This window comes from Denticeps clupeoides, chromosome 3 (genome assembly GCF_900700375.1).
Source record: "Denticeps clupeoides chromosome 3, fDenClu1.1, whole genome shotgun sequence".
Taxonomy (NCBI): domain Eukaryota; kingdom Metazoa; phylum Chordata; class Actinopteri; order Clupeiformes; family Denticipitidae; genus Denticeps; species Denticeps clupeoides.
Window position 1 is genome coordinate 34,509,813 of NC_041709.1, and position 16,241 is coordinate 34,526,053.

General features: G+C 40.8%; 1 protein-coding gene and 1 pseudogene across 1 annotated transcript; both read right to left on the reverse strand.

The window, feature by feature from the left end:
• Positions 1-579: 579 nt before the first annotated feature.
• On the reverse strand, positions 580-4,225 carry LOC114785470 (zinc finger protein 239-like; the record flags this gene model as incomplete). The annotated part of the gene is made up of 2 exons (XM_028971748.1): positions 4,211-4,225; positions 580-1,275 (listed from the first exon to the last, which is right to left on the reverse strand). Coding segments are annotated over exons 1-2 (711 nt in total), but the record flags the coding sequence as incomplete, so codon positions are not given.
• A 10-nt stretch (positions 4,226-4,235) lies between these two features.
• On the reverse strand, positions 4,236-15,109 carry LOC114785735 (zinc finger protein OZF-like; annotated as a pseudogene).
• Positions 15,110-16,241: the final 1,132 nt, after the last annotated feature.

Here is a 16,241-nt window from a genome sequence, read left to right on the forward strand (position 1 = left end):
TGTGTCCCTGAGCAAGACACTTAACCCTCAGTTGCTCCAGGGGGACTGTCCCTGTAACTACTTATTGTAAGTCACTCTGGATAAGGGCATCTGATATATATATATTAGAGGTGTGCCGTTATCGGCGTTAACGTGCTGCGTTAACGTGAGTCTTTATCGAGTCTTTATCGGGCGAAGTTGGGTTGGGAGCTGGGTCTATACTACGCAAGCTATTGTGCCAGAGTTAAATGGTTAAGTATATTTCTTCTTTCTTGTGTCTTTTGCGGCTCCCTCTGAGTCACTCATTAAACTGATCCGGGTGTGTGAGTCAATTGAGTCACTTGAGTAGCAGCCCTAATTAGAAGGTTGCCAGTTCAAATGCCAAGCTGAGGTGCCACTGAGCAAAAATTCACTCACTATCTGAAAAGGTTATATTTTATTTCACTCACCTGAATGAGTCACATCAACCAAATTCACAGGTGTGATGATATCTGATTTCTTCAATTTCTTCTCTGTACGCTTGTCGGCCTTTTCTTCAGTATGTACTTGTTGATGATGTTTGAATTGATCTAATGTTCTAAACCATTTAGAGCAAAGAGTGCACTGGTAGATAATTGCAGCATGTGTCCTCTTGTGTCTTTTAAGGTTTGATGCTCGTGTAAAACTCTTCCCACATTGTACACACTGGTAGGGCTTCTCTCCAGTATGTGTCCTCTTGTGTGTATTCAGGGATGATGCTCCTGTAAAACTCTTCTCACACTGTACACATTGGTAGGGCCTCTCCCCAGTATGTGTCCTCTTGTGTGTTTTCAGGTGTGATGCTTGTGTAAAACTCTTCCCACACTGTACACATTGGTAGGGCTTCTCTCCAGTATGTGTCCTCTGGTGTACTTTAAGATTTGATGCTACTATAAATTTCTTCCCACACACCAAACACTGATAGGGCTTCTCTCCAGTATGTATCATTTTGTGCTTTTTAAAGTATAATTTATCTGAAAAATTCTTCCCACATTGTACACACTGGTACGGCTTCTCTCCAGTATGTGTCCACTTGTGTGCTTTAAGGTGTGATGCTCGTGTAAAACTCTTCCCACATTGTACACACTGGTAGGGCTTCTCTCCAGTATGTGTCCTCTTGTGTCTTTTAGGGTCTGATGGTTGCCTCCCACACTCTTCCAACTGGTGCAGCTTCCCTTTAGAATTGTTTCTCTGTCGTGTTTCAAGGATCTTCACTTGTCTTAAACTGTTGTCATACTTGTTGAACTGGTGCAACTTCTCTTCACTTCCTCTTTGTACCTTTGATCAGTGAAGTTGGATTCATGTTCTGTAAAAACAAAGAATTTAAAGCCATCAAAGACATGTTTAAACTTGACCAGACAAATCACAAGTCATGACTAGACAGATCCAACAAATAAAATTTAGTACATTGTAAAATGTAAAATATCATATATATATCATATTGGTATGTGGTTCTAATGAATTTTGGCTGCTGCAGCCCCTTGTAAATGTTACCTAATAGGGCAGGACTCCGCACACAAGACAAAGTGAAAAAAGTGACGTCCATGTAGAGTCAAAGACTCACATCAGAAACAGACATAAGAAGCAAACTAGTGTGAGCCACTCATTCAAGACCAAGTCTTGGTCATGCAAACAAACTAGGAAAAGACTGAACAGGCTTTTAGCGGCTTTCAGTGGCATTCAAGCCAAATGGAATCAGATTTGTGCCAAAATTTTGAAATAAATGTTTCCTAAACGTTTTCCTAAACATGTGTGCTGCTCTGGTCTACACTCCTCAGATCAGGTAACAGAGACAAACTGGAATCCATCCTGAGACCTTGGAATGAAGCAGAAGGTTATTTCAACAATCATCTAATCACCAATAATAATTATAGAACTAGAAGCCAAAATTCCAGGGGAAATTTTGATGGGTCTGTCCGGGCATTGGTCACAGCTGCGGGCATGTGATTTGTAAAATGGGAATTCTTTAATGTCGTACTGCAGTATCACTTCAAAGAAGTTTTATTTTACAAATGCTACCAATGCTAAAATTAGCGATCAATACATTCCAATGGGAAATGACCCTGTTTCAGCGTTAATAGCTCGGCCAGGCCCAGTCCGATCGCTTATAAAAGTAATAGCACACCTCACACAACAAAGTTCTAATTTTTGATATATAGCACGCCGGTGTGCGTGCTTCGGTACGACCCGCATTAGTTGCCGAAAAAAGGCTGAAATAAATAATAATAATAAATAAATATTTTTTTTTTCGCCCATTTACACTTTTTTGTTTTCCCAAATTTGTGCATGATCCGTAAGTCCGACAAAGGTAAACCATACGTCAAATCGTCGGCCTTGGCGAGATCTACGAGACGACATCAATATCTTCTTTGTATGTCAAACCGTCTGGACACAAACTCCAAAAAAGTCCAATTTTGGGCTAGAATAATAAACGCGTTCCGAAAACGCTTTTTGGCTAATTGCGCGTGGACCGTAAATCCGGCCGAGCCGAGCCATACGTCAAACCGTGCGTAACGACAAGCCGCACGATTTGATATGAGAGTCGTGTGTGTGCTGTGAAGCGTTTCATCGCAAATTCTTGGAAACCAGATTTTTTCACACTTTTAATGTTTTGGACGTGATTTGTGGCCCTCCTGTAATCCCCAAAGAAGCAACCAATACGTCATTGTGTGTGGAGAGGTCAGGCCTTCGGCCTGACCTCTCCGTTTTTTTTGTGCGTCTCACGGCCTTAACGTGGCAGCCACAAATGCGAGACATGGCCTTTTTGGCCTTCTTCCCTATTTCCCATGTTTTCCTGACCACTGTTGGCGGTAGCAACACATCCAATATGTCAGATCGTGTGTCTCGGCGAGGCCTTCGGCCTCGCCTCGACTCCCGTGTCTCTAGCTTTTACGGCTGGTCACAGGGAGCTGAAAACCTCTTCCTCTGCGCAACAGTAAACCGTACTTTTTACGCTTTGAAGCCGATTTGTGGGCGGGCCGTGCGACCTACCAAAACAAAAAATATATCATCGTGTGCGGAGTGGTCAGGCCTTCGGCCTGACCACTCCGTTGTTTCTGTGCGTTTCACGGTCTTATCGTGGCGGCCTTGGACGTAAGACGTGTCCTTTTATTGCCTTTTTCCCGGTTTTCCGGCTTTTCCCGGGTTTTCCAAACCCCCGTTGGTGCCACCGACTCGTCCCATACGTCGGATCGTAAGACTCGGCGAGGCCTTCGGCCTCGCCTCGATTTTCGGGTCGCTAGCTTCAACGGTTAGCCTCAGGGAGCCAAAAACGCGTTCCCGGCACGATGGTAAACGGTACTTTTTACACGTTTTAACCCGATTTGTGGCCGGGCCGTACGACCTACAAAAACAAAAAATATCATCGTGTGCGGAGTGGTCAGGCCTTCGGCCTGACCACTCCGTTGTTTCTTTACGTTTGACGGTCTTCGCGTGGCGGTCTTTAACATTCTTTAATGTTCATTTTTGCCATTCTCAGCACAATAATAAATGGTCTGTCTTCCTGACAGACCCAATTATTTTCTGCAGGACACCCAACATTCATAGTATTCCTAACAGTATTATACGTCAAACTACTTTAGCATAAATGTATCTGTTGCTGTTAAACCTGTGCACCATGGACACAAACTACTTACATTTAAGGTTTTTAAAAATGGAATCAGATTTGTGCCAAAATTTTGAAATAAATTTTTCCTAATATCAAACAAAAATACCATGTTAAAATGTAAAATAGGAGGTTGGAATTTAGATAACATAGGTTTTTGCTTACATCTCACTCTTTGTCATTTCTGCTTGGGAGACTTTCAGTTACGCTGCTCATTTTTACTGCTGCTTTTCAGTCACTCCGCCCCCTTTTACGTTTATGCTGCTTGAGGATTTGGATGGACTTCGGGCACAATTCTGTCATGTGGGATCATTCCATACATGATCACAAATGGCTGTTATTGCTATGCATGCGTATCTCGTGGTGATAGGGCTCTTTACAGAGTGCCTCATATTTTAGCCTTACTTGGTAAATATGATTTATCAACAAACAAGGCATTCATATCTGACAATATGAGGCACTCTGTAAAGAGCCAAACTTCCCATTACTAGTTCCGGGGAACCGAGCTGTCACTCAAACCCTGCTGGCCAATAAGGAGAAGCCCCGCCTACACAAGAGAACTGTGCCAATCTTTGGCATAGCCCCTCCAATCTTTTTGACTCCACTCACCTGAATATTCTTCATCATCCGACTCTTCCTTCACATCAATTCCTGTTGGTTCCAGTATTTTACCGCAGTTGAGAGATGTGATGGTATCTGGTGATATTTCTGGTTTAACATGTGTGCTGCTCTGGTCTACACTCCTCAGATCAGGTAACAGAGACAAACTGGAATCCATCTTGGGACCTTGGAATGAAGCAGAAGGTTATTTCAACAATCATCTAATCACCAATAATCATTCTAGAATTATTTTCTGCAGGACACACAACATTCATTCCTAACGGTAACAGTAGTATACGTCAAACTACTTTAGCATAACTGTATCTGTTGCTGTTAAACCTGTTCACCATGGACACAAACTACTTACATTTAAGCTTTTTAAAAAACAATAAAAAGTGTCAGAAGAACATTTCGAAGTCTGACTCGAGTCTGTGTGTAGAGCGAGTTTAAATCAGCCCGCTCCTCCCTCACCAGACCGCCACTTTAAACAGTCCAAAAAGCATGCGTTTACGATTATTAATTATTTTAGGTAAAGCAAATGATATTAAACAACCAGTAAATTAACAAGGCTTTCAGTTCAAATTGAAACCCCATACAAAAATAATGCATTGGTTGAAAAAGTGCTTCATTTGATATGCAGCAGAGCCCGCTAATCAAGTATTAACATCACCAACAATCATCTCATATACGGTCCCCGTAACTACTGATTGTAAGTCACTCTGGAAAAGGGTGTCTGATCGGTTTGCTGCAGCCTGTTGCTGAAAAGCAGCGGAAAGAGGGGACAGTAGATTATAGAAGATATAGTTACTCTTCCGCAATCTGAAATGATCTCAGATCATTTCCTCATCGCTTTTAAAATATGTCTCAGACACAACAAACTCAATCCCCCTCGTTATAGAGACAAACAGACAATTACATCAAGTACGGCACAGAGGTTTATTAACACCTTACCAGATTTATCAACGCTGATAAACTCACCGTCAGACCGCGCTGAACTCGACCAAGCGACCAAATGTCTAGAATTAACACTGTGTAGTACGTTAGGATAGTAAGAGATAAAAACTTAATTCCTTGGTATAATGATCACACGCGCTCGCTTAAGAAGACCGCCCGGAAATTAGAACGCAAATGGCGTCAAAGTAAATTAAACATATTCCGAATAGCTTGGAAGGAGAGCCTACTTAACTATAATATGGCTCTTAGCGCAGCTCGATCAACGTATCTGTCCTCGTTAATAGACAAAAACTAAAATAATCCCGGATTCCTGTTTAAAACTATAGCCAAACTAACCAGGAATAAGACAGAAACGGATACTACCACTCAATATCATCATAGTAGCGATGATTTTATGAATTTCTTTAATACTAAAATTGTCGCGAATAGAGAGAAGATTAAAAGCACAACAAATAGCTCCGCCGATATTTCCATGGAAAATAATCTTCTAATAGACGACCACCGATTAGAACAATTTAATCTTATTAAAGAGCATGAATTAATCAAATTAATCTCGTCGTCAAATCAATGTACTTGCGCTTTGGATCCGATTCCAACAAGGTTCCTTAAGCAAATAGCACCCGATATTACAAATTCTACCCTCAAAATTGTTAACTCGTCGCTTAGCACCGGCCACGTACCAAGTTTGTTCAAGGTAGCAGTCATTAGACCCCTGATTAAAAAGCCAGATCTTGATTGCAGTCAGCTTTTAAATTATAGACCGATATCCAACCTTCCGTTCATATCAAAAATCTTAGAAAAAGTTGTAGCCCAGCAGCTGAGCACATACCTAGACTGTAACAATATCCACGAAGTATATCAATCAGGATTTAGACCTCATCATAGCACTGAGACAGCGCTGGTTAAAGTGGTGAATGACCTGCTGTTGGCCTCTGATCAGGGACGCATCTCGCTGCTTGTCCTGCTTGATCTGAGTGCAGCGTTTGACCCTATCGATCACGCTATTCTCCTTGCCAGGTTAGAGAATGTTATTGGGATTAAGGGAACAGCCCTTGAATGGTTCAGATCATATTTGACCAACCGATATCAGTTTGTGGACATCAATGGTGTTTCGTCTTCACATAGTAAAGTAGAGTTTGGTGTTCCACAAGGTTCTGTCCTAGGCCCGTTACTTTTTTCTCTATACATGTTACCTTTAGGCGACGTCATCTGCAAACACGGTATTAGCTTTCATTGCTACGCTGACAACACACAGCTGCATCTGTCAGCAATGCCAGATCAGTGGCAGCGGCTGAACAATATAGAGAATTGTCTGAAGGACATTAGACAGTGGATGCTCACTAACTTTCTCCTGTTAAACCCTGACAAGACAGAAGCGCTTGTAATCGGGCCTCCAGCAGCCAGGCATAAACTGGCTGACTACACAATAACCCTGGATAGCCTTTCTATCTCACCGAGTATTGAAGTGAAGGATCTAGGTGTCATCATTGATGCAGGTCTCTCATTCAATTCACACGTAGATAATGTCACTAGGATAGCATTCTTTCACCTTAGAAATATTGCGAAAATAAGAAATATCATTTCAATGCATGATGCAGAAAAGTTGGTCCATGCATTTATTACATCAAGGTTAGATTACTGCAATGCATTACTGTCTGGATGCTCTAGTAGGTGCATGAGTAAACTCCAGCTAGTACAGAATGCTGCAGCCAGAGTCCTAACTAGAACCAGGAAATTTGACCACATCACCCCAGTCTTACAATCACTGCACTGGTTACCGATCAAATTTAGGATTGACTACAAAATCCTACTTTTAACCTATAAAGCTCTAAACGGTCTCGCCCCACAGTACCTGAGTGAACTTTTGGTTCTTTACGAACCGCCACGCCACCTTTGATCAATGGGTGCGGGGTCACTACTGGTACCAAAGGTGCAGAAGGTCACAGCTAGGGAGCAGATCCTTCTCCTATAGAGCTCCGCAGTTGTGGAACAGTTTGCCTGTCAGTGTCCGGGACTCAGTCTCAGTGTTTAAATCCAATCTCAAAACCTATCTGTTTCTCTGGCTTAGTCCTAGACCCTCATTTCACTTCATTTTGACACAGTGTCAATTATAAAGTCCAGTTTATCACAGAGTCCCCCTGTTAGACACAAAGTTAAATTCACCCTAGTTAGGCTGTCCTAGTTAGGGTACCGGGCCACTGTTAGCACCAATATACCACTATAAACCACCATATTTCAGTATCAGTCGTACAGTGCAAACCGTCTGTCGCTGCTTCTGTTTGTTTTTCTCCGAGACACGGAATCAAGCGCCCAGACTACTGGCAGACCCCAGTGATCAGACCAGCAAATAAATCCTGGTTCCTGACAACTGCTTAACAAGGACATACCAACAAACCAGAGGGTCACCACAGCCACCACCACCGTTACAACTACAGCTATAGGGATCTTCAAATGGACCAGTAACATCATTATGGACACGTAATCTAGACCATGACACTGACTACATCCTGGACTTCTACAACCCTACAACTGTAGGACTTATTATTATTATATCATCCCCAACCCTGCACTGACCCCATTTGCAGGCTCACTCTACGCTGGAAGGGGGTCCCTCTCTGTATCACTCCTTCCCAAGGTTTCTCCCTCTCTTTTTTTTCTCTCTCCTAGAATTTTTTTTTTGTGTGGAGTTTTTCCTTGTGTGCAGAAGGGTCAAGTGTGGGGGGTGTCAACTGTAGGGCCTGTCAAAGCCCATTGAGACATACTGTATGTGATTTTGGGCTATATAAGAAATAAATGTTGTTGTTGTTGTTGTTGAAACAATATAAATGACTAGTAACATGCATGAAGGATGCTGGTACCATGTTGGCTGATATTTGCCGCCACAATACACTTTGCATGCACCATGTTTCAAAGTTGAGGAGTAATCTCATGCCACTTGAATAGAAGCTGTTATAGAGTCTGGAAGTGCATTATTTTAAAGACCTAGATGACCTTTCAATGGGCAGCTGTGCAAAATAGAAATCCCTGGGTGCGGAAGACACAATTCTGGTCCTACTCCTCCTTTCTCTGCCAGCTTTCTCCATCAGCACAATCTGAGGCTGTGGGCAGCAAGTTCTCAGTAGTTGCATCCATTAACTCAAAGTGGGCAAAAATGTTGTTCAGCTCCTCTGCTAGAGCATTGTTACTATGTTAGTGGTGGCCTAGCAGGTAAGGAAGCAGACTCATAATGTAGGGTTTGTGAGATCAAATCTGGAACAGTTAAGGTGCCACTGAGATGCCCTTGATCAAAGCACTGGTCCCCACACATTGCTCCCTGGGTGATTGGTTAAAAGCAGAGTGTACTGTGTGCTGTGCTGCAGTGTATCACCATGACAATATCTTCACTGGTTGTTGTTAGTGCCACATTTGTAGTTAATGTCGAACTTCTGTGGGTCTCCCTAGTTATTCATGGTTTACTGATAGTAGCAACACAGTCAATATAGTTCTTTATATGAAACAGGACTCAACTCACCTGAATAGACTTCATCATCCAACCTCTTTCTTACATCAATTCCTGTTGGTACCAGTGTTTTACCACAGATCAGAGATGTGATGGAATTTGATGACATTTCTGGTTCAACATCTAGGACAAAGATACGTAAAAAGGACAATTACAGCCTAATATTTTTTTAAGTTTTGAAAAGGTGTCTGAATTACAAGTGTAGGGCAGGACAATAAATGGAATTAGCAATATATTTAGTAAACATTTTCATCAGCAATTTGCTAAATGATTATTAACTGTGTAGAGTTAGTAGCAGCAGCAATTACTAGTAATTAGGTGTTTGAATTGGCAAGGATCTCATGATATGATGCGTTTCACGCTATGATTATATCATGATATATTAAGATACTTTACATATTGTGAACTAGATTTCAGCTGAAATACAAGATGCTAAGATCGGTCTGCCATGTTTTACAATTTCACTCTGCCTGAAATGCCAAGCAGTAATTCAAAGTACCCAGCTGTACAGCACCATCTACAGGAGTGGAGGTTGTAGTCGCACAACGATTCTCATTTTTGTTGACCTCACCAAATTTGGACTAAATTTGTATACAAAAATATTGATATTTGATGTCCCTGTATCGATAAAATATAATGACATAAAATATTGTGATATATTGCTGTATTGATATTTTCTAACACCCCTATTAGTAATACTAATACTTCACCCAAAATAAAAAAAACTTGTAGCGACAACATAAAGAGAAAGTGGAGAAAGACTCGATGCTGCTCATTTTCATATGAACTCATATAAGTCAAACATTTAGTGTTTAACAGTCAGTCAAATATATTGTAAACATGTTTGTTTATCTGTAGGAAACACATATTTACAGAAATTCACCCATTAACTGAATTGCTTACATTTTATTTCACTCACCTGAAGGAATAGCATCATCCAAGTCCTGCTTCTCATCCTTCACTGTATCTTCCACTGTTCCAGTATGTATCTTTTTATGTCTGTTAAAGGTACCTGCTCGTGCAAAACTCTTCCCACATTGTACACACCGGTAAGGTTTCTCTCCAGTATGTGTCCTTTCATGTAACTTAAGGGATTCTGCACGTGAAAAATTCTTCCCACATTGTACACACCCGTAAGGTTTCTCTCCAGTATGTGTCCTTTCATGTAACTTAAGGGATTCTGCACGTGAAAAATTCTTCCCACATTGTACACACCGGTAAGGTTTCTCTCCAGTATGTGTCCTTTCATGTAACTTAAGGGATTCTGCACGTGAAAAATTCTTTACACATTGTACACACTGGTAGGGCTTCTCTCCAGCATGTGTCCTCCTGTGGGCTAAAAGGTGTGATTGTTCTCCCAAAACGCTTCCCACATTGTACACACCGGTAAGGTTTCTCTCCAGTATGTGTCCTTTCATGTAACTTAAGGGATTCTGCACATGAAAAATTCTTTCCACATTGTACACACTGGTAGGGCTTCTCTCCAGCATGTGTCCTCCTGTGGGCTAAAAGGTGTGATTGTTCTCCAAAACGCTTCCCACATTGTACACATTGGTAGGGCTTCTCTTCAGGATGTGTCTTCTTGTGTTTTTTAAGGGATCTTGCTTGTGAAAAACTCTTCCCACATTGTACACACTGGTAGGGCTTCTCTCCAGTATGTGTCCTCTTGTGTGTTTTAAGGTGTGCTGCTTGTGTAAATCTCTGCGCACATATTACACATTGGTATGGCTTCTCTCCAGTATGTGTCCTCTTGTGTGTTCTAAGGTGTGATGCGTTTGTAAATCTCTTCATACATTGTACACATTGATGGGGCTTTTCTCCAGTATGTATGTTTTTGTGTCTTTTAAAGGTATGATGCTCGTGCAAAACTATTTTCCACACTCTTCACAGTGGTAGGGCTTCTCTCCACTATGTATCTTTTTGTGTCTTCTAAGGGTTCTTGCTTGTGTAAAATTCTTCCCACATTGTACACACTGGTAGGGCTTCTCTCCAGTATGCGTCTTCAGATGTCTTTTAAGGTCTGACGCTTGTGTAAAAATTTTCCCAAACTCTTCACACTGGTAAGGCTTTTCTTTAGAATAGTGTCCCTGTGTTTCAAGGATCTCCATTTGTCTTAAATTGTTGTCACATTTGTTGAACTGGTGCAACTTTTCTTCAGGTTCCACTTTACATCTTGGATCATTACATTTCCTTTCATACTCTGTAAAAACCAAAAAGTCAAAATCAAAAGAAATGTTTAAACCTGACTATGACATAAAATTAAAATGTAGAATATCATAGAATTTACTTTTTCCGATGTGTGGCTTAAGTGTTCTAATGAATTTTGGCTGCTGCAGCCCCCTGTACCTGATAACCCAATAAGGCGTGATTTTACAGTAGGGCTTTACCACGTACAGTGAAAGACTCAAAGATAAGTAAACTAGTGCGAGCTATATATCAAAATCCTTTTGATTTAGGCCATACAAACGCCATGTTTGTACATATGTAGAAAGTGAGGAGACAAGAACTGAATTGTGTACCAGCACTGCATAAAAGGTACAATGGGTTGAATGTGTGAAAACTTACAAAGAACCATAAAGTCAAGAATGGTAAATGATCATGTTTTATTTTACAGAAAACTACAACATCCTTTGGAAAATGAGCAAGAAAGTAAGCAGTTTTTAAGCGTGGTGTGAAAGATTTGCTCTGAAATTAAAATACTGAATACTGTCCTCTATTATGTCTCTTTTATTTCCCTATAAAATTACACATGTATTTTATCCGTATACTTTCTGATAAGTGTGCACAAGATTAGATTAGATTAGATTCAACTTTATTGTCATTACACATGTACAAGTACAGGGCAACGAAATGTAGTTTAGGTCTAACCAGAAGTGCAATAAGCAGCAAGTGCAGGATACAGTTCAAATAAGTTATATATATATACATAAAGTGATATGTGCAGGACAAAGTGATATGTGCAGGAGTAGTACAGTGCAGTGATTATCAGGAGTGTATGGGGGGGGCAGAGGAGTTCAGCAAGGAAACAGCTCTGGGAAAAAAGCTGTTCCTAAGTCTGCTGGTTCTTGTCCATGGTAGCCTGAACCGTCTGCCTGAAGGCAGGAGAGAGAACAGTTCGTGGGCCGGGTGGGAAGAGTCCTTAAGAATACTGTGAGCTCGACGCAGACAGTGCTTCCTCTGGATTTCCTCAATGGTTGGAAGTGGAGTCCCTGTGATGCGCTGGGCAGTTTTCACCACCCGCTGCATCGCCTTACGCTCAGCAACAGTGCAGCTTCCATACCACACTGTGAGACAGCTGGTAAGGATGCTCTCTATTGTAGAGCGGTAAAAGTTCAACAGGATGGTAGTGGGTAGCTTGTTCTTTTTTAATGTTCTCAAGAAGAAGAGGCGCTGGTGAGCCTTCTTGACCAGGCTGGAGGTGTTAATGCTCCAGGACAGGTCCTCTGAGATGTGGGTCCCCAGGAACTTGAAGGATGTAACAGGCTCCACAGTCATCCCATTGATGTGGATGGGATCATGCGAGCCTCTTCTCTCCCTCCTGAAGTCCACAATGAGCTCCTTGGTCTTGGTGGTGTTTAGGAGAAATACAGACACCAAGAACGCAAGATACACACCACGGCTCTACATACAAACATACATACGTAATTAACAGCAAGTATATTTGTTTGCAATGTTATGTGCAAAATAGAGAGATATAGAATTAGTCTTAGTGCATGTGTGTGCAATGCATGTGGAAACCTGCGCCGCTGTGATGTACTGTGGGGAAGAAAAAAAAGCATTGTGCAACAAATGCTATAAACTCGACCAAAAGTAAATCTATATGCTAATGAATGTAGATTTGTCCATCTGTTGCATTTATTATTGCTACCTTATGTGTGTCTGTGTGGCACGCGGGATGGAGAGATGGGGAGGGATTAATTATTTTGGCTTGGAAAGCCATCTTGTTCTTCCACTTCTTATTCTCCGGTCGTTTTTTGCCATGCATCTCCTCCTACAGTTTTCACCCCACATGCTCCAAATTTCACACATGTATCGGGCCTATGGCCGTGGGGTGTGCTTGTGCTTTTCTAAGGGATACGTGGTTCCGCCCACCTGCCACACCCAGTTTTCTGACCCATTTTTCCCATTGACTTAACATGGGACCACTTTTTGACAGGCTCTCTCCACAATTTTCACACTACACACCCGAAACTCAACATCCAGCATCTCCATGACCCCCTCTTTCCAGTGGCCACACCCACACTCCTCCTATTGAGCCCCAAAATGTGCCCTTTTTTCCCCTTGACTTAACATGGGAACTTTAACCCATTCTCAGATTCACACACTTCAACATATTGACATGAAACTTGGTACACACCTTCATCGGAGTCCCGCCTAATTTTCTAGACCCCGACTAAACCACGCCCACAAAAAGCTTACATGGCCAAATTCACTTTGCTGGTCAACAAACAACATGCCCCATGAGAGGCCAAGCCCCCTGACAAACCACGCCCCCAAAAGTGACCACGCCCTCAGCAAATCAAAAATAGCCCAAAAATTTTTGCCAGTCAACAGACAACACCATTTAGAAAAAAACATGCCTCTTTTTCTCTTTTTTCCCCTTCCTCTTTCAACCTTTTTACGGCTTTCCAAGCCAAAATCGAAGTTTGTTCACAAACTTCCCCTTTTCTAGTTACATGAGAGATCTCATCAACTCAGAACACAAATAATTACAAATAATGTACGTTCTAAGAAGCGCTAATGTTAGTTAGCAATCATAAAAATACGATACCTTGTGGAAGCTCCGAATTCGATTGGAGAAGTGCAGTTTACGTGAGGATATTTTCGTTTAAGGTGCTGTAGTTTTGACGAAGTACTTTTATGGTAAGCCAGGTCCGTTTTACAGTGTATACACTGCATGACGTTGTCCACACTTCAGACATTTTATCCCTTTTATACGATTAAGAGAATCGTAAGACTGCACAAAACATATTCTAACAGCTACCTGTTTTACTGTGTTGTAATTACTAAAAAGTTTAAAGCACTCATCTGTTTTAATCTTTTTCACATAACTCAAAATTTGAAAATGATGTTCTGACATACGTTCATACGGCATGGCATGTATCTGACATTGGCACACAGACGAACACTTTCCACTGTGCTGACTGTGTTTTTATAGGGTTTCTCCCTGTGAACGCTGGTCTGCTAAGTTAGCTTTTTTTTTCTGGAATTAATTTGCAGCATTAGCATTTGCTTGCAGCAGTTAACAACATTCAACCAAAAACTGATCTGGTCTCATTTTTATTAACGTTACTAAGCACTTGTTGCCTCAGTTATGCATATAGGCTAAATGTGCATTTTGATACCTCTGGATTGACTATTTATTTAACAGGGAAGTTTTGCAATGTTAAGCAGTGACGCAGTTCATTTCGGTCAAGAATGGAATCCTACATTTTCAAATTGTAAACTGTACAGTATAGAGCAGTAGTTCTACATTTTTATTAGCAACATTAGTTTGAGGGTAATGCACCATTTATTAACAGTAATGTCACATGTGTGTCCCCCCCAAACACTGTAGCCTAACATTTCATTCTTAATTTTTCAGGCTAGAAGTGAATATACAGTATATCAAGCATCAATGTCAGACGTGCTGCTGTACTCTGTGCTCTTCCTGCAAATTTGCATGAGAATGACTTTCTGAAGACCTTGGACGTATATGAGCCTTTGTGTGATTTTTTTAATGTTTCTTAATTATGAATGTCAGAATTCTAAAAATGAATAAATAATAAATAAAACCAGCTTTATGGGAAATTAAGCTTTTGTGCAATTGAAATATGACATTTCTATTTTTTAATAATACTAAACTCCTGTTTTCATAAAATTCCCATAAATTTCAACATTCAACACAAATTGATTGGACAGATGCCAATTGATTAATGTTTGAATGATTTTAGCTGTCTGTTTTTGGTAATTAAATATAATTCAAAATGACTAGAAATCCTTAAATCCAGACCCAATAAATTCAATGAAGCTAGGTATTCAAACCGGCAACCTTCTGATTATAGAGTGCTATAATTGCCACCTACTGATTTTTGTAGGTATGGCTGTTGTGTCTTAGTCTCAGTACGCTATACAAGAACTAAGTGGGCAGGTAAGTGAGAGTTAAAAGCAGGTATGGATTACTGAACAAGATACCAGGCCCAGGGTCTCAAGTGTTCTTCTGGTTCATAGGAGAGTGTCTAACTCACTAGGCTACTAACACACCAGATCACTATAAGAACCTCAAATCTTTTTTTTAACTCCACTCACCTGAATATTCTTCATCATCCGACTCTTTCTTCGCAACATTTCCTGTTGGTTTCAGTATTTTACCGCAGTTCAGAGATGTGATGGTATCTGGTGATATTTCTGGTTTAACATGTGTGCTGCTCTGGTCTACACTCCTCAGATCAGCAGGTAACAGAGACAGACTGGGATCCATCTTGGGACCTTGGAATGAAGCAGAAGGTTCTTTCAACAATAATCATTCTAGAATTATTTTCTGCAGGACACACAACATTCATACTATTCCTAACAGTATTCCTATAAAACACACATAAATAGACAAAGCAGTTTTCTGATATTACATAAAGACACACAGTCACCTTTATAAATGATTCCCAGGAGATTCCTCAGTTGCAGCTAATTTTACAGCGAGCACAACCAACTCCAGCTTCTCTCTATTTACATAAAAAGGCTTGTAGCTCATGTGAGCTGCTGCAGTCTTTTACAGACAATCACAGCAGAGTGTTTTCTTATTTAAATGTGATTGTTGATGTTGGAAATGTGTTGGATAAAGAACAGTGAAGAAAAAGTCTCCACATTAAAAGTGTGAATGATCCCAGACATCAGTCTGAATGAGCATTTAGCTGCTAACGTGAAGCTACTTTAGCATAACTGTATCTGTTGCTGTTAAACCTGTTCACCAGCCCGCTGGACACAAACTACTTACATTTAAGCTTTTTAAAAACCAATAAAAAGTGTCAGAAGAACATTTTGAAGTCTGACCCGAGTCTGTATGTAGAGCGAGTTTAAATCAGCCCGCTCCTCCCTCAACAGACCGCCACTTTAAACAGTCCAAATAACACGCGTTTCTACAATTTATGAGGAATAAAATTACTTACCAATACCCAAATCATAAAAACTCCCAAACTGACCTTTTACTTCAGCAGGGTGACTCGCGCGTGCACTTGTTTGTGTTTTACTTGGTTTTCCTGCAGATGTAAACAGAAGCAGATTCGTCACACGGCAGCAGATTCGTCAATTTCAGAAAGCGCTCCTAAGTGACACACAGATCTCTGGAAAATGGTTAAATAAAACGAATAAAAAAAACGAAAAATGTGTGTCCATTGTTTTTCCATTGCTTTTATGGACATTAGATGTGTTCATATTTTTTAGTAGTATTAAATTTCAACGTGTTTCTTCATGGAACAAATGTAAACTTAATCAATTTTAATTTTACTAAACCAGATGATTCAGCACCAAACACCAGTTTCTTTCAGGTAATACTTGTGAACCACGTTGTATGTTTGTGGGCCTTTGCAGCCTATGTGAAGTATAACTGTTCCC